The 22,867-nt window shown below is 32.6% G+C and overlaps 1 protein-coding gene across 1 annotated transcript in view; it reads left to right on the top strand.

Annotated features, from left to right (window-relative positions):
• Positions 1-22,867, top strand: part of KIAA0825 (KIAA0825 ortholog) — a 379,872-nt gene that overhangs the window by 49,238 nt on the left and 307,767 nt on the right. The window contains exons 3-4 of the mRNA XM_063087402.1: positions 1,126-1,294; positions 4,284-4,953. Of these exons, the coding sequence (XP_062943472.1) occupies positions 1,126-1,294; positions 4,284-4,953 (839 nt within the window). The remainder of the gene's footprint in view (positions 1-1,125; positions 1,295-4,283; positions 4,954-22,867) is intronic.

The following is a 22,867-nucleotide window of genomic DNA, read 5'->3' as shown; positions in this document are numbered from 1 at the left end:
AGCAATTATATTTTCAAAACAGAAACTGTTCCTTTTAGTAATAAATCTTTCTTAATACTTTGAAGAGACAAATGCATGGCTGTCTACTTTGGGTAAGGGGATTCAGCTTCGAAGGAATTTGCCTGTTTATAAGCTTTCTTGAAGTTTAGATATGCTGCCATCAGGTGGTAGTAATATGTCATATCCATGTGGCTCCACTGATGGTACTCTGCTAAGGGTGACCAGTTTACCCCACAAAGATTTATAATCATGTATGTGAGAATTGCATATGGAAATTAAGCTAACATGGTGTATCTATTCTTTTATCAGAGATAAAGATACTTTGGAATTTTTAAAACAGATACATATAAGATTCAGTTGGACATTTTTCTCTGTTCTTAGTTTTTCTTTTTTTTTTTTTTTGGTAAATGAAACATTTCGTCTTATGCCTTATAAACATTTAGAAAATATAGAAGAGTAAAATTAAAAACATCTAGTTTCATCACCCAAATATGATTGCTGTTTAACCCTTTGCTTCATTTCCTTCCAGTCTTTTTTTTTTTTTATATGTAATTTTTAGTGTGTTTTTGTTTTTTGGAGTTGAGTTGAATGGCAAGAAAAGGTACTTAGCTGCAGTAACATTATATATACAGCTTGTATCCTTTACAACCTTTAAAATTACAAGCTCTTTGTAACTGTTTCATGACTTCTTAACATTTCATTGATTGAAGTTTTTCACAATTTATAGTCATTGGCCTATTAATAGATATGTATATTTCTGGTTTTCATAGTCATCAGGAGTATTTTTTCTTTGCCTTCCATCCACTGCCTATCAAGAGGCCATAATTACATGTATGCTTGGTTTTTGTTTTAACACAAAAGAATTTCTAATTCATCTCTGAGTAGCTAGATATGTTGTATATCCTCCATTGCATTTTTTACTGCTGGAAAACTTGAGCTCTCAGTGTTGAACTACAAATGGAAATGTATATTCTCTTTGTTAATATTTCATATCATATTAATGTTTTATAATTTTATAAATTGTAAACAACCAGGTAACACATTTAAACATTTCAGGGTCTGTGATATGAGATGGAGCTATTATCTACATTCTACCAAAATAATTTTTTCTTTTCTTTTTTATAGCATAGAACGTTGCATTAGAGAAATACAGTCCGAAGTTAACAAACAGTGTCCAGATGTGCAGCTGCAAACAACAACTGACTGCTTTGAATGGCTAGCTAACTGTAATTATAATACCTCTAAATCACCTTCCATTCCCCGTGGAGATCTGATAAAATTCCTCAAAACACTGGTAAAGAAAAAAAGAATCTTTGTTTTATGGTGGAGTAGGGTAAACAGGGAATACAATCTATTCAATTTCTATATGTAAATATTTATTTTAGTGACCATATTAGCCTACTGTATCTAGGGGTTTGTAGTTTTGTTTTGTTCCTGTATCCCTAGTGAGCTATTTGTTTTTAGTTTTTACTATGATTTTTGTCAGTAAAATGAAATTTCACATAAATGGAGATTAAATATTATAATTCTTGGGTGATTTGTGGTGTTATATATACCATATGAATTCCACAAAATATATTGCTGTGTATCACAATTGTCTGCCAGAGAAGTTCATATTCATTATATTTTGTGTCCCCTCATTTTCTCTATGCTCATTATTAAGCATAATAAGATCCCCATTGACTGTATCTATTAAGTGGCCTTGGCTATCATTCCCTGCATTCTCAACCTGCAGTCATACCCACTTCTTTTCAATCAAGGCAGTAATTTATGCAAGACCACTGTTAACTGAGGAAGAATTACTACACTTGTCATTCTTTGATACAGACCAGCTTCTATGTTAGAGAAATTTTTGTAACCTTCAACAAGAATGGTTATTTTATTATACCTATGTCTACAAGGGTGGCTAGCTTGCAAACAACAGATACCCAGTGAAACAACACAATTGTTAGAAAGCAATGTTTCTGTAGCTACGGTTTTAATTTAATTTAGGGGAAAAAGGCACTGTTTTTCTGTAAACATCAAACTTTGACTAAGGCAGATGTGGAAAATATCTTGAGGTTGTAGATGGCTTAGGATGACAGAACCAGATGAAAATAGTTTTTGGCTGTTGTTATTACAGATGTCTCTTTAATGTTTACAAAGTAAAAAAAGGAAGAGAAAGGCAGACTATGTGCCCTGAAGCCTTATTCTTTTAAGAAAATCCTCTCACCCATTATCTCCTGAAGGTGGAGCCTTGAAGAATAAATATGGATATAGTTATTCCTTTAATTTCTATTAAGTACCATGTGTATAGAATTTCATTAATATTGATGTAATAATGCTTTCTCATTTAATTAAAAGCAAAAGCTTTTAATTATCTTTTAATCTGTCACACATAAGTCATTCTCTATTCACTGCAGGGCAAAGGCCTCCTTAGTTTTGCTCAAATTCATTAGACTGATAGGCTTGTTCCAAGCCTAGGTTTTTTTTACTTAATTGATCATGTTATTTTGAGGAAAGAACCACATTATTAAAACAGACCCAGATTAAAATGACCTTATTAGCAAATTTCTGCATGCTAAAAGTGTCAATCTCGATGGCATTTTTCATCTATTTTTTCCATAGAAAATTTATTAATTATCTAGCTATTTAAATAAGAAACAGAGATTCTCATTTATGGCAATTATACTGAAGGTTTTTTTTTTTTTTTTTTTAATTTAAGCAATCATACTAAACACATGTTTTAAACTATAGTCTATTATTCTTTGATCAAATATTTATAGTTAGTGATTGACTTAAAGAAATCCAAGGCTAGGGCACAAATATGACTTATTCGCGTCATAGAATTTACCGTAACACTGACATGTCCTGGACTCTATCTAAGGACATTTCTTTTCCAGAAGCATCAAAAGAACTAAATAGCATGAGAGAGGAGAGAAAGAAACTACAGAAAGGTCACATGCACTCTGGCTCTCTAGAATGTAGTAGAAAAAACCCACGTGAAGAGAACGAAGCCAGGGATCCATTCCTGGTTCTGTGCCTTATTGTATGTGACATTTGAAGTGTCACTTAAGCATGTTTCACTTTAGTGTCTTTTTAAAATATCTATGCTACAGAGATTTCATTATGAACAAACCAGAGAGTGTATGGAAAAATGCTTTGTATATAATAAAACATTACATAGATTTGGGGTATAATTATTTATTACAGATAGAACATTAAATTAGACATTGCAATACTTAGAATGACTGAGAGCAAATTCTTGGAATTTGTCTAGCAGTAGTTCATAATTCTGAGTCACGTAATACCTGTAGTATCTTTGTCAATAAGAAATTTTAAAGCCAGCCTGATTTTATCCCTCTTGGATCTTGCTTCCATTTCTCTTGTAATCAGCTTGTTTCTACTTAAAAGATATAAACTAATTTCACTATTAGCTGAAATATACATAATTAGGAAAGTCAACATGTAAGGAGAATGTTTGCATGTAATTCAGAGTCCAAGAAGAAAGTAATATTTTTTGTTTCTTTACTCTTCATAATTATACTCACCATTGTTTTCTGTCAGCTAGCAAAGAAAGTATAAAGGAACAATTTCATATAATCTCTTAGGGAATGATTCTGAGAGTAACTTTTTTCTATTTTGTGTTAGTTATATCTTTGGAGAGAATTGAAATATTCTCAGATTAATTTTCGATGCAAAATCTTTCTTAACGTGGATCTCAAAAAGAAATCTTTCAATGTGTTAAATTTTATTTCTCAGGATGGTAGTTATTAGTAACCCCTAGGCACATAATATATTTAAAGATCCCCACTCTATTTGAGAATGATTTCAAAGCATTGTATGTTCATTTGGAGTTTTATAGTAATAAGTGTACTCATTCAGGCCTGAAAATTATGTACCACGAGTTAATTAGGGGCATGATCTTGAATTTATTTTGTCTTAGGAATACATTTCAATTAATGTTTTACTGTAGTTTTTTTTTTAGAATTTTTACGCTTCGGCTTTCATACAGCTCAAGTTACATTGGGGTGGCTAACAATAAAAGCTAAAAACAATATATCTAGAAATATAACTGAAAAGATAGTTAATCAGCTGAGCTTTGTAAAATGTAACAGTTTTTAAAAGCTAACATTCTAAAATGATTGCATTCATTAAATTTCAAGTGCAAAAAAAACAAAAACAAAAAACCTGGAGAGCATGAGAGTATTGGTTCAAAATTGAAATAAATTATTATGAAATTGTATATGACTGTAGAAATAATTTTTTCCTGTTACACTTATGTTATCATTTACTTTCATTAGCAAAATTTGTTGAAGAATGAACAAAATCAAGAAGAAACGATATTGGATTTACTTTGGGACCTCTCCTGCCAGAGCTGCATTTCATTTCCATCAACTCTAAGTGCAACATCTTTCCATTTCCTCTCTAGGACTTCTCTTCATTCTGTTGAAGATCATTCCTCTATGGATATAAAGTCTATATGGGATGATATAAGACTACATCTTCGACGCTTCTTAGTGAGCAAATTACAAAGCCATAATGAAATAAACAATTCACAGCAAAAAATTTTATTGAAAAATCAATGCATACAACAACTCTTGTTTCTTTATCCAGAATCAGAAGTGATAATCAAGTACCAGAACTTACAGAATAAACTTTTGGCTAAACTTCTGCAAAACTGCTTTCCTTCTTTCAGCAGCGATTCAAATTTAGACATAATAGTCCATGGATGCCAAAGTACAATGTTTAAGTTATACTCAATGATAAAAGAGGATTTTGACACACTATGTGAAATTTTAGCTCCATCCTCAACAGTGAAGTTCATTAAAGAAACTTACCTGGATACTGTTACAGAAGAATCGGCAAAATTTCTTGAAAACTTTTGTGAGCTGCATTTCAAAGAAAATGCTGTCCCTGTGGTTAAAACAAGCAAGAGCTCCAGCAAGCATAGAGGAGCAGTGCATGCTTTGGGTTAGTGACATTTAAAATTTATGTTTGGTTTAACTTAAGCCTTTTGATATCTTTAATTTCCTAAGATGTTTCTATTTGGTTAAATCTCATTGCAAACTTGAAAATAAATCAGCAAATAAATGTAATGAAATTGTACAGTATACATTTCTCTTATGCATTTCTTTTTATATAAATATAGTCAGAAGTGTTTTCTTTCCTCTTAAATTATTAAAGATATTGGACAGGTAAGCCAAAAATATTGCAAATAAGAGTTTCATTTCTCTTAATTGCATATAATGAATAGTAAAGTATTGGGTTAAACTGTATCTATCTGCGCGCACGCGCGCGCACACACACACACACACACACACACACATTCAGTTATATTGTTATATACATAACAGAAAAGTATAATTTTTAATCCATTGTGTCTCCCAAAACCAAAGCATTATTAGGTAAAAAGAAGAATTATTGAAAATAGGTTAACTAAAATTGGAAGTTTGAAAATTGTAATATTTTAGTCAGCCAATTTTAATAAAGAGCAACTATGAAATATTTTTAATTTTATATAATAAAATGTTATATTGTAATTGATTAGGAAGGTATAGCTTTTTAACTATAGCTACTTTCTTAATTTTCTCTAATATTTTTTATAAGAATGTGTACAAATAAAAGATAATTTGAAAAATCCTAATTTTATTTTTTAAAAAAGGGAAAAAGAAAAGAAATTATTGTGATATAACCTTTTCTTGTCATGGTTTTAATTTCCCACCAGTGGAGAAAAGTCAAGGAAAAAGTATGATTATTTTTAAAATTATCATTAGTCATGCTTCTTATATAAAACTCTAAGGTATATTTCTAAATAAGTTCATAAACTATATTGTTTCAGTATTTGAAAATTATCATTTGGTGAATTATTATGGAACTTTGAATTTATATACATTTTTTAAAATTTCCATAGCTCACTATATTTTTACCTGTTATTCTCACTATATTTTTACCTAAAATGCCAGACTACCAAATCAATGACATAAATGAATTTTCAAATAATTTAGTATTTTCTCTTAAAATGTATATTTTCCTTCAGAAGCTGTATCACATCGCAGAGCAGAGATGTATCAGCCAAGTTTTGGTTATGGCAAAATACAGTCAGTTAATTTAGGAACATAACAATTTTGCTCAAAGCAAATAGACTTTCATTTTAAATGTTAAATTAATTCTTAAATGCATTTCATGAGTGCACTTATTTTTTAAAATTTTTATATTCTTTAAAAAAATTCCTACTTGTGAAGTGTTTTCAATATGAAAGTTTTATATGCACTAAATATAGTTTATAACAGAAGAAAAGATCCATATGGTTGAAAATATGTGTAAGTTGCTATGGAGTCTTTAGGACTGATATTGAGGTATTTTCCTGTTCATGAGAGAAAACTATGTATGTCTGTTTTAACATGAGAATTTGAAACATTTTCCACAAGTCTAGGTACACTGATCTTTTTCAAGCTCCTTTATCTGAACTTTGGTATAAATCACTTGTTAAATGAGCATTTCCCATATGCCAGGCACTGTGCTAAGTACAACCCATTCTTTATTATCCCAATTTCATGAACAAAAAAAGAAGCTTGGAAAGATTAACTTGCCCTGGATCATGTTGCATGGAGTCAGGATTCATATTCAGAATTAGGATTTATAAGTAGGTCTTTATTCTCCAAAACCCATGTTCTCAATCACCATGCTATTGGACCTTGTCTTGAAGTATAGAATTCAATGCTTCGTTACCTGAAAAATAAATTTCAAACAACATGTTCAAGTGGGCTACCTGAGAATAAATTCAGTTTAGCTTTACTGAGCACCTACCATAAATAAATAAATGAATGAATAAATAAATGAATGCAAGGCATTTAGCAGGTACCATGTTTACGGTACTGAGCTAGACACAGTAGGAGAAAGAAAACTAAATGAGTCACTGCTGCTACTGCTATATGAGAACCACTAAACTAACTCCACATGTCAACCGTATATTTCTCTAATATTTGACTCAATGACCAAAAAGTACAGCTTTGAGATGAGCAACAATAATGCATATAATGATAATAACAGTAATGTAACAAAGCAACAATATAACAATAATTTATATTCCTCTTTGAATAAAATCTAGATTGGCTTGAATGGGTTGTATATTACCCTTAATATATGTCTACATCTTTATGGTCACCTAGTCTTTATTTTTGCCTGAAACTATTGAAAGGACATCTCTTAAGTAACATCAGCTAACATTTATTGGTTCACACATTGGTGTACATTATCTCATTTAATCCTTTTAACCACACAACATGGTAGGTACTATTATTTATTATCTCCGTTATACAGTGAGGAAAATGAGACATAGAGATGTTAAGTAATTTGTTCAAGGTCACAGAGTGAAGCCAGGATTCAAACTCATGTCTGTCTGAGTCCAGAGCCCTTACCGTATCACTATGCTTTCCCGACTAAAAAACAGGGTAGAAGTAACACATCCCATTTAAAAACACTTCTGTGCTTCCTCAACTTTAGTGTGGTCATTGTTTTACTCTTCTCCAAACTATCCCACACTCTTCTCATTTGAAGACTACGTCAATCCCAATTTAAGAGTATTTTTGCTTATAATTCCTATTTTGTGAGACTTTACAAGACTTTACATATGTGAGTTCATTTAATCTTCTGAACAGCCCTTCACATTATTCATACTTTATATATGGGAAAAGTGAGACTCAGAGGTAAATATTTCCCAAGCCCACACAGCTAATAAGCCAAAGAAAAGGGATTCTTCTGTTTGCAATTATTTGGAATATTATCTTGATAATGCTACTAAAGTCTAGGTCAAAAACTGTGCAAGACACTGTGATAATTAGCATTAAAAAATCATTTACCAAACACTTTCACATTTCCTTTTTTGATTTTTCTCTGTTTTATTCCATTCAGTGTTATCTCTTTCCTTTTTTATTGATTATGATTCATAATTGACTTTGATTTGCTTGTGCTTATTAAGTCAGAAATTGAGTAGGGGTAGTTTTTATGCTATTTTGTTTTTATTTTATGTTACCAGCTGGCCTTTCTTGTGGTAGTGTTCACCTGGGCATCCCAGAGTAAGTTCTTCCTGCAACCAATTCATATTTAAAATATGGTGACAATCTCTCTAGGCTTTTTCCTGTGATAAGGTACCCAACAGACACTCTTTTATTTATACATAAACTTAACCCTAGACTTAAATTCCACATATTGGCATGGTAAGCTTACTTTTCCTTTATATTTATGTGGTTTCGAATGTTTTGTTTCTTTGAGATCACATGCCACATGGTTTTGGAGGTTTTGTTACTTGGAGAGCATGTACTGTTTTAGTATTATAATACATGTAAAATTGTATAGCTTCTATGTTTTGTTATTTGAAGAAAGTGATGAAATAATGTAAATGTTAATGTAAATATTAGAGAATATTTGTGATTTGGTGATCTTTCCTTGAAGAGAACAGTATTATTTTAGAGATACTCTTACAGAGTTACAAGAGTGATTTAAGCACCAACACTTTCTCAATAACTCTGATTTTGTTGACTTGTATTCTTACAGTTTCTCTAGTAATGTTTGAGGAAAATTATTAATTATTTCATAATTGTTTATGCTATAAGTTTGTTTTTTCATTTAGTTTACAAGGTTTTAAAGTCAAAATAAACAGCTTTCAAAAAGCTAGAAATTTGCAATTAATATTTTGATTATAACCTGATTTGTCATTATTTGGAAAGTCAGATCCATATTTACTCATGTATACGTGTCATCTACATTTCAGGAGAACCAGTGCCCTTCTTATTCTATTGTAACATTTTTCTGTGTCTATATTTGGAATGGCCAAGTGATCAAATTAATTTTACTTTAAAAATTGTATTTTCTTTGGGTTTAAGTAATTGTTGCTTTTCTCAATGTTTGAGAAAGAGAGGTTCGTGAAGTAAATTTCAGTTAAATAAATCCTCTGTATTTTAATATGAAAAGATGCAATTAGGACATTTCAACTCTAGGATAAATTTCATGGTCCTGTGTGTATCTTATCCTGAATTTTTCTTCACGTTTTTGTTATCTCAAAAGGGAAAGACTTAAGAGAACATGATACATGCTTTTGAATATTTGGAAGATTTCTAAAAATCTGCAGTGGATGAGAGGTCGAACTAAGTGGTCTCTAAGGCCCCTTCCTTTTCACAGTCCTTTTCTCTTTGTTTAAGGAAGATTAGGAGTGGGGACATGGAATCCCACAGGGGATGAATAGATTCTTTAGGGTAAAGAAGGCTCTCAAACCAAAGATAGTATTCTTGATTAGAGAGACACAGATCACAATGGGCAAGTAGGCGGGTCAAAAGCCACCCTACTCTCCTATTCCTTAAGTAGCTCTGAGCAATTGAGTGATGATATCAAGAAAAGGTAAAGAAGTATATTGAGGCTAGCATGCAAAATATAGAGAGAAGGAAGCATTAGTGTGAGTCCTGTTATAGAAGAGATTACACCTCCCAGGAGGATATTGCATCTCGTCACCCCATTGTTCCCTTTCTGCTCCTGAGACAGAAGTAAAGATCTACATCAGATCTGGGATGATAATTACTCTTGCTATTTTCTTCAGGGGTGGGTTTTTTTTGCTGTGCTACTGTTGAAAATACTAACAAATGATGTTGATCAGCTTCCCCCCCTCCCCCCTGCTTTATCACAGTTGCTATTTTCTTTTTTTTTTTTTTTTGTCTTTTTCGTGACCGGCACTCAGCCAGTGAGTGCAGCGGCCATTCCCATATAGGATCCGAACCCGCGGCGGGAGCGTCGCCGCGCTCCCAGCGCCGCACTCTCCCGGGTGCGCCACGGGCTCGGCCCACAGTTGCTATTTTCTAATGCAATGCTGGTACATTTCTTGTTACAATTACTTTGAGAAGGTGAAAAGTGCACTTGATCTCGAGTTGAGTGTCCTGTTCCACCCCTTGCTTTCTGACCTTAGATAAGATTGAGGCTTTCTAGTCAATAAAATGAAAGCATTGCATTAGGTAATATATAAAGATTCTTTCAACTCTAAACTTTTCTGACTGTTTAAGTGAAATCTTACTTTAGGTTGATTTTCTGACTCTCTAAGTTGAAATCATTCCACAACCAGAGTTTAGGCCTACAATTTGTCCTTGGAAACTGCCACCACATATATTCACTTATTCACTCTACTGACGTACAGATGTGTTAACTGGCTAAGTGTGTGGCTTTGTATGCCACAGTAGCAGATGCAAAAGCCTCCTTTTAGATCATTATCTGTGTGCAGTTTTCTTCCCCCAAGTGAAACTTGAAAATAACAATATGAAAACAGACAATAACATGTGTTTGCATTTTTTTCATGAGGTAGAGAGAGGGTGGGTGATTAAGCAAAAACAGGAAGTGGAGTCTCACCTTTTAGCTTACTTCTGAAGCTATTCCTAATAATTCTTTTTTTGGCTTCCTATTTGATCTCACAACCAAGTCTATTTTGTTTTTAAGTTTTCAATTTTTATTTTTTTATATTTTATAGGAGCATTTTAAATCAGATAATTGAAAATTAAGATCACAGACAAGAACTGGCAATGCAATTATTATTCTGTATTGTTGATTGAAAAGAAATCCATATGCCTTTTCTCTGGCATGAATTTAAACCAGGCAAGGTAGGGATTTAGTAATGACTTGTGGTTTTGCCCGGAAAAGAACGAGCTCATTTGTACAAGGCCGTAGACTGGAGACATGGACAATATTTTTTTTGCAAAAAGCATCTCTGGATCCATACAAATCCCTGTATATGTACAAAATAAAAGTGTCAGAATTAGGTCTTATAAAACATGGAAGAGTGATCTTTTCCTTAGAGTCTGGGTAAGAATTTTACAATCCATATTATAATGAAACAATTATACGTATTAAGCTCTTGTAAATCATTTTAGTATTTTTTTTTCAGCATGTAAAGAAAGAAGTGATGATTTTGGTTTAAGCATAATTGATCATAAAGCCTTTCCTCCTGCCAGTTCTGTATTTACATGGCATGTTCAGTGCCTTCTTGAGGCTTCTTCTATAATATGCTAGGATGAGCATGCCACAGTAGAGAGAAGGAGGCTTGTCTTCCCTTTTTCTGGGTCAGGAAGGCGTTTGATCTTCAATCTGATTCCTTTCTGTACTGTAGATCTCTTTGTAGTAGAAGTGCACAGGTGATCCTTTGGGATAAGGGTAAAAATTAGAACTATTTATTTTTATTTCATCCTTTTTAAAGGAAGCGGGATAGGACAAATTCTTCATGACATTTAAGATGGTGTTTTTTGTCATTCCCAGCCATTCTGAATTGAGTTTTGATAACGCACAAATAGCTTAGGCTCTATTTTTGCAGAAAATACTTGAATAAATATGTACTTTGCAAGGAGATCCTACTCAGAACATGAATTCAACATTAATTTTTGTTAATGTTTTCCAAATGATCATCTTCATTTTTCCTTAATATCTGTGTACAAGTATATAAGTCATTGTTTAATAGATACTGTTTTTTAGGTACTTTTAATTTGCCATGCACAATGCCAAGCACTGTATGTACAGGTATACCATTTGATTCTTACAACTTTTCTGAAAAGTTGTGTTATTATCCCTATTTTATAGATATAGAAACTGAGATTTGGACAAGTTATGTAGTTGCCCAGAGTACCACTGCTAGAAGGTTTCTTGGCTAGTTTTCAAAACCATTTTTGAATTATGACAAAGCCTGGTTAACTACTGTAACTTACTGTCTCTTGCTAAATGAATTCATTTATAAGATAAGGCTTTTATAATTTGAAGAGTAGTTTCCATTTTAGCCACTTTTTAAATCCTGATTTTTGTGTATTGGACTTTTTGGAATTGTAACCCATATATTTCTGTACATATAAAATTAAACAAACTTGAATTTTGTAACTATGATAATAATAGAGTGCAAAGCCATTTCACTGGATTTTCTATTTGAAAAGAAAAAAATCCAAGACTTTGCATATTACTACATGAAAAGGAAAATAAAATTAATTTTTTCTTAATTTTTTTAAAAAGTATCTAGATGGAAAAATCTCATTTTATTCCTATAGATAGAAGTAAGCTTTTTACCAGAGTTAAGCTAAAAGTAACTAAGTCACTGAAATAGTCAAGCTGATTATTTTCATGTCTAAGATTGTTTTTACTATTAATTAATAAATGACAATACCATTAGCATCATGTTTGCAAGAAGCTTCCACATTTTTAGTTTGTTTGACCTTTCTTTGCTGCACCACCACCCAGAAATTAGACAGTGCAGCAATTCCAGTTCTTGTTTTATGGGTGAAAAATAAAAGCATTTTGTCTGGTAGATCAAGTTAGCAACAGAATTAAGATTAGAAGAGAAGCATCTTCCTACCATCTCAATGCCTCCTCAGAAAACAAACAAAAAGTCTGACACTAGAAGATTTTCCCTTAAGGAAGTATTTTTGTGTTAGATTCTTTCTACTAAAGTTATGTTAGCTCTGAAAATTATTTGATTAAAAGCCATGATAAAAATTATTGTATGTGTATGGGTATGAGTTGAAGGATGAATGTTATGTGCTTGGGTAAATGTATGGTAGTATAGTATACATGCATATCTTTATTCATCTAAAACTTTGTTTTCTGCTGCATCAACTCTATTGTCTGACCTAATTATTCCCCATTAAATGTTTTGAAGCCTTTGGATCATTGCTCTAAAGACAGAAAGGCAACAAAGATGGAATATGTTCAGGGAGAAAGAAAGTGGATGGAATTTAATTTAGTAATATTTTTGCTTCCATACAGGAACAATTAGCAAACACTAAATTACACTCAATCATCTACTTCCTCCTTCCTTAGAACACCTGTGTGTGTGTTTTATGTTTTTGTTTTTTTGAGTGGAAAGAATATTTCACTTGCTACATCCTCTAATTATGACATTCAAATACTAAGGATGGAAGGTAAAAATGACTCACTGTTTAGTTTCTCCTGAGGGGTCATAGGTCAGTTTGAGATTTATATACCTTATTAACCATTTAATAACATTTTTAAAAACTGAAACACTTAAAAAGATTAAAATACTGAGCTTTTAAAAACCTCATTTTTTGACTTGTAAAAAGAAATTGTCTATTTAAAAACATAAGTAACATTTTAACAGCATAATGAAAATAACTGAAAAAGCTCATTTAAAAGAAGTTTAGAATAAAATTATTAAAAAAGTGAGCAAATTTGCTTTGCAACTATTCCATACCGAGCAAAGAATATAGACAAGTATACACGAGGTTGTTGCAAGCCATAAATTCATGTTCTATAGAAAGTGAATTGCTAAGTCACTTCCCAACCTTCCTAAAACTTGTCTGGCTTCTGCTTTATCCCATTAAAATTATCTACATTATTCTGTATCTTAATTAATCAACATAATAATTGTGAGTGCTTAATTATATTGTTTTATTTAAGAATGTTTACAGGTCATGAATCCCTAAATTTTTCCTTAACATATACGGTCATTTTTCCAATGGACTGTTATAAATGTTGAATATTGTTTAATTAACATGTCTTTCTCAGGTTCTCAGAAAATGCGATGTGTGACTTCTGGTTATTTTACTATTAATCAGTTATCAGTACCTAACTTATTTTTTTTCTGTAAATGTTCAAGAAGAAAAGTTTAATAAGCAAACAAACATTGGTAAAATTCCTTTAAAAACAGAATCTTTTAAACTGAGACTGAGAATTTTAATGGTTGTTCCTGTAAAATAGCTTTCCTTTATTATGAAATCAACTTGGAAAATGAATATTATGATATAGTATTTTCACTGTAATAATTTATATATAAGTATGAAAATCTTTGATCATCAGAATCACATTTATGAAGTCAAATATTTAGTATAAAACAAATCTTCTGCCTTGAAGTAGTTGTCATTTAACTTCTCCACTTATTCGTTTTTACCTTAGGGGATGTCTTAGTTCATTCAAGATGCTATAAAAAAGATACTATCATAGACTGGCAAGCTTAAATAACAAACAGTTATTTCTCACAGTTTTGTGAGAAATAAATACAAGGTCAAGGTGTTGGCAGATTTGGTGTCTGGCAAAGGCTCACTTTCTGGTTCTTAGATGGTAGTCTTCTGTTTGTGTCCTCACATAGCTTAAAGGGCAAGGGAGCTCTCTGGGGTCTCTTTTATAAGGGAACTAATCCCATCATGAGGCTCTATTCTTATCACCTAGTCACCTCCCAGGTATGTTGTCTCAATCAGAAGCAAAACCCATCAATGTTTTCGTTTGCAACTTCTTTTTCAAAATTGATTAAAAGCAGAAAACCCTGTCTATTACTTAGAAAAGTGTAGTTTACCCTATCGCTAGTTTAATCTCTTTTATAACAATAATAGGAAGTACCCAACTTAGCAGATAAATGCAAGTCAGAGATGAGAATCTAATAAATCCTTTGGAAATTATGATATCAGTGAAATATAAAAGAAATAAGTATTTTGAAATTTTGATATTTAGAATTCTACAACATAATCATACTGAGTTGGTTTTAGAAAAAAATGATATTATATTGTTTGTCTTCCAAGGTAGAGATTACTTTAAGTTTATATTCAGTATTAGCATTTCCATTAGCAAAAGGCACACTAGTGTAATTATTGGAGTGGACACCAAGGTTTGTGAAATAATCTATCCTGAAAAGAAGAGAAATTGCCTTCAAATTTTATGATGATCATTATCAGAGAAAGCTATATTGTAAAATTGTGTTATAGTGCCTTTTAAAATCTTTTTTTTAAACTGTACTTAAATCAGTTATAATCATCATTGTTAATGTTCTTTTTTAATGCAATAAAACAGTAATTCTTTAGCTATTTTAAGAGAATATACTTTTAATAGGCATTTTAAAAATGATTTTTCTTGGTCATGATCACAAAAGCTCTAAAGTTCACAGTTATGGTATATGGGTCTAGTTAGCGGAGCCTGGACCTGAAGAGAAATAGGAAGATGAAGCAATCACAGCCCCTTTAAAATTTAATAGCTAAAATCTAATGTGGAATCAATATGTAAAAATGAGTAAAATTCTTGCCTGAATTATGGACAAGATATTACTGCACAGATTTGGTTGAAGCCTTATGTCCATTGAGTCTCTCTAAAGAGACCTGTGTTGTCTTGATTTTGAGTAGCTGACTTCCATACCTCATTATTTGGATTAAACATATGGACATTTATACAAGCTTTCTATGTTTATTAAGTGATAATCTCAGGTTTTGCCTTATTTGTGTGACTTAGAGACTACAAAATCTAAAGCGTAAGTCCTTCATATTTTTATGAAAGGTCCTTGTAGGGATTTGAGTTACAGAAAAATACATACTCTCTTGACATTTATGACTATTTCTAAAAACAAAGATACTTAATAAGAAATTTATTGAAAGTAATTCAGCTGTGAACCAATGTGTTTGCTTTTAATTTTTTGTTAAATTTTGGTCATGTGCCAAGGTTTCTGGGGTACAAAAATGGAACCAGAAATCAGACAAGTGTTTAAGACCATTAAACACCCTGATAAGGTTTGCATCCTTGTGGTTTTTTCTGCTGCTCTGATAGTTCTTTAAGGTTCTGTCATTTTCAATCAACAAGAGTACATGTGATCAGTATATCTGATAAACTTGTCAATGCCTCTTTAAAGCAGGATTCCCTATTCAATTCAGACCCCCCTGCTTCATTTCAAGTATCATCTTGATAAGACAAGGCCATGTCACAGGCAGCTGTGTATAGCCAGCTCAGTCTACAACTAATTTGTGCAGGAAAAAATTAAATCAGGAGGTAAATTATTTCATGATTGCTCATTCCCAACAGAGTTGGGCATCATTCTGAAGAAAATATCAAATAATTGGTTTCAGGCCGTGTCAGACACATGCAATTCCCTTCTCTAATGGCTGTGTGTGGTAGCACCAGGCCTCAGGGGTCAGCAAAGAACTGGAAATAGCTTAGTGCCAGGCACGGCAATAGAGAGATGGAGCACATAGGAAATGAAGTGGCAATAAGTGCAATCCATAGGGGAAATGTGCTTCACTTGGAGTTTAATATATCGGTTCAGAATCTGGCAGGAAGCCATGTAACAATTGTTTACCTTTTTGTCAGCATCTGCATCTGTTCTGTTTTGTAAACAGCACTTAACTCTCAGTAGGTAAATGCTGGAATCAATAACAACTGTTAAGGGATTTTCTTAACCCCCCACCCCCTTTTTTTTCATATTCTATAACAAATGCACACTACAAACAATGTTTCCCTTAGATTAACAAGGAACAAACATTAACAGGGTCAAAGGGATTTGGTTGGGAACTTTTATAGCTTCTTGGGTCTACAGTAATTATATCTGTGTGATTTGAATGTATTTTGTAACCTATCCAAATTAAACTGTTAAAAAATGCTAGCAAGCAGTAATGAAAATGATTTTTTATAATTATCTTAAGTACTGTGTATAGAAAACTGCTGGCACTGTTTGTAATAATTTAGTTCTGTGCAATATTATGTATTACAGCTGCTATGCAGAAATATTAAGTTGCCTTTTGCAGTTTCAGGAAATTAGTGATTATATCCAGCAGTACTAATTATTTTAAACATACAGTTGGTTAAAAAAAAAATTACACACCAGAGTAAGACATAAAAAGGGTCGATCTGTGACTTGTGCCTATAAAACTGAATATATCATTGGTACATGCAAAAGAAATAACACTACTTTTAAGTACACTGCATTCAGGAGAGACCAAGTAGATGAATGCTGTCATAAATGCTGGATTGTTACAATAGTTATGGCATCACTTAAAAGTGAATATCATCAAGGTCGGAGGAACACATTATTGCTAATGAGATTTAAGCCCATATCTCACCATGCTTTGAAAATTTACTCCTTAAATTTTCACATACACAATTGGTAGTCTGCCTTGTTTTTCCTTTATTAAACCACTTCATATCTGACTTAACCCAAACCTAATTTCCGTTTTCGTAATTTTGTTTTTTTTCTGTTTTTACTCGTATGGTAAGCATTAAATCTTAGGCTTTTCCATTATTTTTTTTCTCAAATGTATGACTTCTGTGAACCTTTCATTGGATTGCCATAAACCACAAATAAAATACGGGAATTATTTGGGTCACTGAGTCAAGATCTGCATTCTCTTGTCTTTAAATTTTATATGTCTAAGTGTTGGGATGAACTTTTACATTTCCTTAATCACTTTGCTATTTCACTTATCTAAGTTATTTTGCCAAATTTTTTGATAGCTTAAACCTTTTTTGTATACTAGACTTAATTAGAAATAGAATTTGGGAATTTGGATAATAGTATCTTTCTTATTCCCATTGAGACTAGAAAGTACTTTGGCTTCTTTTTCTTGACTGTGCTAGTATTTATTTATTTGGTACTCTGTCATTGTGTATCATATTAAATACTATATGGTAATATACATGCAACAACAAGTTCTATGCACATTGTAAATTCATTGTTATCACCTTGAATGTCTAGATTTTGGTGCTTTCATCATCATAAGAATCACAATCCATATTTCATAAATTTATACTTCAAACTGGTTTATTTGAATGAAGTGTAGCACGTTTTCAGGTTCAGAAACTAGGCGAGCTAGCTGTCTTTTATAAGTATATTCTATCCAAAGACAGAGAACCTACTTTATTAATCCATTCCATTATGACATAGACAAATGATTCAGTAAAAATGAAATGAGTTAATGCTATTACATGCTCTAATGTGTAAATATGTAGAAAAAAAAAGTATATTTTAACAAGAAGTTTTGTCTCCAGATTAGAATTTGCTATTGAAAACCATAGGCAAAATTTAGAAGCCGACTTTCACCTTTTGCAATTACTTCCTTTACCAAGGGTAAAAAGGGTCACATGTTCCCAAATATCTCTCCACAAATTTAAATGATATAAAAGTGAAAGACTTCAGCCTCCATCATTTGTGCTTTGCGTCATTAAAATCTATTTGACAGAAATTAATATCTTGCTTTTGTCATCTCATGTTAAATATTTTAAATCACATCCTAATCATTTAGTATGCAAGTTTAAAAATGTTATGATTGAAATTTTCATACCACGGGTGTCAAAATGTTCGAAGTTTTATAGTTCTTAAAATAATCAAAGTGGCTATTCTGCATTTATGGTAACATTAAAGTTAACTATCTCTAATACTGCTTAAAAAACTGTAGAAGTTAACAGCGTACATCCTGATAGACTATGTAAGGCACTTATAGGGGGTTGGGTATTATCTATGGATCATTAGCTAATTTTAAAAAATTGATTGTTAAAGATAGTCTTTTGTGGTATTAGGTGAAGGCAATAATCATTATTCCCTAAGCAAAGGGAAAATTAAGTGCTAGTTAGCAGGTTATGAAGTGTACAATAACAGAGCATAAGGAGTATTTTCCCACTGGTAGCGAATGAGTCAACAAATTGATTGCTGATAGCTAATTGTTTTTTTCAAACCCCCAAAAGTAATACTGAATGTCATGAGGTTGAATTACTCAACCTCATAGTAAAGTTTCTGTATTGAAATCTTAATTTGTAAAATTATAATTTTCTAGCAAATTGTTATTCCTTTAGACTTTATCCTGTGCATGATTATTTACATGTAGTAAGTTTATCACTAATTAGATCTTTTCCTTTAAGAACTCAAAGTCTCCATTCAGTCATAGTTCTATTTTCTTGTTTTTTATATAAATCTTTTTAAAAAGACTAATGTATCCATCTTTATACTAATTTTTAAAAAACTTGAATGCAGTTAGCCTTCAAAGTCAACAAGTGAGAGTTGCTTAGTTATCTATGTTTTCACAATTTGAAGCATCTTATCTTTATTGGTGTTGTGGTGGAGCTGACATATTTTATGTTCTTAGTTATGTCATAACTTTGACTTAATCTTGTAAATTGGCCTTTAAGATATTTTAAGTCAATATCTCCATGAAATAAAGGAATGAATAATGAGATTAACTTATTTTTTAGTATTACATGGATGTTATCTAAATGTTAACTTTGGTTTGTAATCAATGTAAGAGAAATCTAGTAAGCCAACCTTGATACACAGGCTGGAGTCATAGGCATTTTCTGCAGCAGTGCTCTTTCTGCCCTTGCAGTGCTCTGCCACTCTAAACTAAAAGTTGGGAAGTGTGGCTGTGAGCACTCTGCACAGATGCCCAGCTTCCTGGAAGAGGCCAGAGACTGGAAAATGCAGAGTGGACTCTTCCTCCTAGGAAGATACCCATATTTGCTTCCTAAGTAGCAGAACTTTCCTTTTGAGTTCTTTGGAGAAATCAGAGAGGTTCTTTAATTAGTCTTCTCTAGAGACAACAAAGAAGAGAAGGAATGCTTAAGGTATGAGAAAAAACTTAGAAGCAGGAATATTGTCAGATGATGGAGAAGCAGCTGAGTGCTGTGGGAAGAGCTAGAGCAGAGGGAAGACATTCCTGCCAGAAACATTAAATCCAGGGGCAGACATGCATCCTGGTTTGTAGGGCACTGGGGTCTCACCAGGGGCCTTCCCAGTGAAAGCAGAAAACTGAAGTTCTATGAGAGAGGAAGTGGGACCAGAGGAGAGGTGGCTCCACTTCCAAAAGGTACACAAGGAGCATTTCTGGAGCCCTGGTTTGTTTTTGTTTGTTTCAGAAATAATATAAATTTGTGAAAATGAAAGCTTTATGAAAGCCTGAAATGTGTTTCCTCAATATTAGCAAAGGGAAAGAAATGATAAAATCAAGGTTGTTTAGATTGTTCACAGAAATGTTATGGGGAGCTCATTCATTCATCAGTTAGGAGATTATGTGAAGAGAGCCTAGATTTACAATGTAGGAATGGAAAGAAAGAACTGAGATTTTTAAAACATATTAAAGTATTTTTACCTTGTACAGCTGTTAGTGCACCATTAAATATGTAAAATTATGCTACATTATATATTTTATAAACTATGAATTTGAAATTTCTTCTAGGGCACATTTGTAGATTTCATGGTATCAGATATTTAAGATCTGAAATAAAATGAAATTAAAGTGATCTGTTAAAACTATGTTTTGTTAGGAATATTTTTATTAAAGAAAGTATCAGAGTAATACATTTTCATTATAAAAATTAAAGCATTAAATATACATACAGGAAAAAGTCAAAGCCCTCACATTCCCTTCCCTCCAGTCCTAATCTTCAGGTTCACCACTCTAATTCACACTTGGTTAAATATTGTAGAGTTTTTCTTATGCCCATATAAGAATTAATATACACATTTGTAATTTTTTAAAACGAGATCAAAGTAGACATATTGTTCTGCAATCTGATTTTTCACTTAATATTTCATGACCTCCTCCTGTGTAGGTGCAGTCAGGTCTGACATTCTTTTCAAGAGGACCATGATATTCCATAATTCGGATGTAGCATAATTAATTTGCATATGGCTTCATTTAAATCGATCTTATTAGATTGTTGCCTCACTGGATTTGAAAAAATATTAATTTTTTTCTTTTCAATAGCAATACATGTCCACTGTTATATAAATGCATGCACATTTATATGTGTGTGTGTGTATGTATGTATAAAATAAAAAGTGTTAGGTCTCTTTCACCTTCCCCACCCTTAATCCCACCCCAAAGTAATCACTGTTAGTTAATATTTAATGTGTACCCTTCGATAGTTATGCACCTACTGTATATATACATTTGACAAATTTCTCTGCAATTTTTTAAAAACTTACCTATATTATGGACCTCTTTTATATCACTACATACAGAATCTGCATTATTCTTTTTACAGGCTGCAACTATATATTGTAAGATTATATCATTATTTAATCATTTAATTAGCCTACTCCCATTTATAGACATCAGGATTTTCCCAGTTTCTTTTCTTTGTATACTCGTGTTTCTTTGAAAGTTTTAGTCCTAGAAGTAATATTCCTGGGCCAGAAAATAAGCTAATTTAAATTTTGATATTTATGTTTAAATTGCCTTCCAAAACAAATATACCTACAGGGTTTTAACTACAGATATTCAGAAGCCCGAATGTCTAGATTGATGCATATATTCGTTTAGGCATCAATTTATTAATTATGATTTTTAAAAATAAGTGTTGAAATCCCTGTGCTCGCCTGCCTCCTTCTGGATTATCAAGGTTATTGCTGTCTTGTCCGCTCCCTTCTCATTGCTGCAAAAAGAGGCCTGGGCAAAGGAGTGCGAGTGAGGGAGGGATGCTTAAAGCTCAATGTCTTGTAGCTGTTAGGAGTTTTAGAGCCAGACAGACTTGGCTTTGCATTCTAGCTTTGCCACTTGGCAGCTATGTAACCTTGGATAGGTTGCTTTTCTTCTATGTGTCCATCATTTAATCTTAAAGATGGAAATGATAATAATAAAATCTTCCTCAAAGTGTCTAAGTATTAATATGGATATTATACATAGTAACTGGCACAAACCAGGTTCTTTGTTATTATCTTTATTTAGAACATATACATATATATACATATGTATACATATATAGTATTGACAAGGTGACTTGCTGTCATATCTTAGTGAGGTGTTCCCAAACACCAATATATTACAAGGGGCTGTGTTATTTGTTATTTTTAAATCAATTCTACAGTGAATACTTGATCTTTAAAATGCTCCCTATAATATTCTCTGGAAGTGTCATATTATTTTCAATTTAAAAATGAACAATAGTAATGAAATAAGTCTAAATTAAAATAATAAACGTATCCAGAGATCTCCTTTGTTCATCCTCACGAGTCCAACCCTCACTATGTGTGAATGATTGCCAGATCTATCTCCAGCACTGATCTCGCCCTGGAGCTTCATACTTCTAGAGCTAAATACCAGCTTGTTTGGTCCCTTGAATGTTCTGCAGGCACTCCAAGCACAACAAGGATAAACCAGAACCTGATCACTAGATTCCTGCTCCTCTTTCCCAATCTAAGTTAATGCCACTAATAATCACTCAAGCAGAAACTGTGAGTCATTCTCCCCTTCTGCCTCCTCCCTACCATCAAAAAATCACCAAGATTCATAATTTTGCCTCACTACCTAAATATTTCCAAGTCTCTCTCCTCCTCTCCATTCCTGCCAGCAAGGCCTAATTTAGGTCTTTATCGTCTCTCATTTGGACTGTTAAAATAGTCTTGTTTTGTATTTTTTTATTTTTTATTTTTATTTTTTTTAATTTTATTTTGTCGATATACATTGTAGCTGATTAATGCTCCCCATCACCAAAACCTCCCTCCCTTCTCCCTCCCCCCCTCCCCCCCAACAATGTCCTTTCTGTTTGCTTGTTGTATCAACTTCAAATAATTGTGGTTGTTGTTTTGTATTTTAATTGGATTCCCTACCCTTATTCTTGTTCTCCTCTAAGACATCTGCCAAGCACACTTTAGTCCCCTGTTTAGAACTCTTCAGTGGCTCCTCTTGGCTATCATCACAAAGCCCCAGCTACTCCCTATTGGAAAGCAAGCCTTCCTTGACCCAGTACCTGCCTTCTTTAGCCTTATCTCATGCCTCTCCCCACCTCATAGTTGTCACTGTCCAGGAGCACTGAACTGACAGAAAGCCCTGCTCATGACGTGTTGTGTACCACGTCCTACCCTCTTCCTCACCTTCTTTGCTTCATTCCCATTGATCCTTTATGACAGCTCATGTGTCATTTCTTCTAAGAATCTTTCTCTGAACTAGAGCCCCTAATCCTTGCTTCCACAGCATCTCCATATGCCTTTCTCAAAGCTCTTTAGATATTCTATTAAAATAACTAATTAGGGGCCTGTTTCTCCATATGGACTCTAAGCACAAGGGCAGGTATTATTCATTTTCTCCAGCACCCAATCCACTACATAACACATGACAGGAGTTTTAACTGACCCATTTTCTTAAATCAATATCTGGAGATATAATAATCTGTATTGGTA

Source organism: Cynocephalus volans, chromosome 2 (assembly GCF_027409185.1).
Source record: "Cynocephalus volans isolate mCynVol1 chromosome 2, mCynVol1.pri, whole genome shotgun sequence".
Lineage (NCBI taxonomy): Eukaryota > Metazoa > Chordata > Mammalia > Dermoptera > Cynocephalidae > Cynocephalus > Cynocephalus volans.
This window is presented reverse-complemented; position numbering and strand designations above follow the sequence as displayed.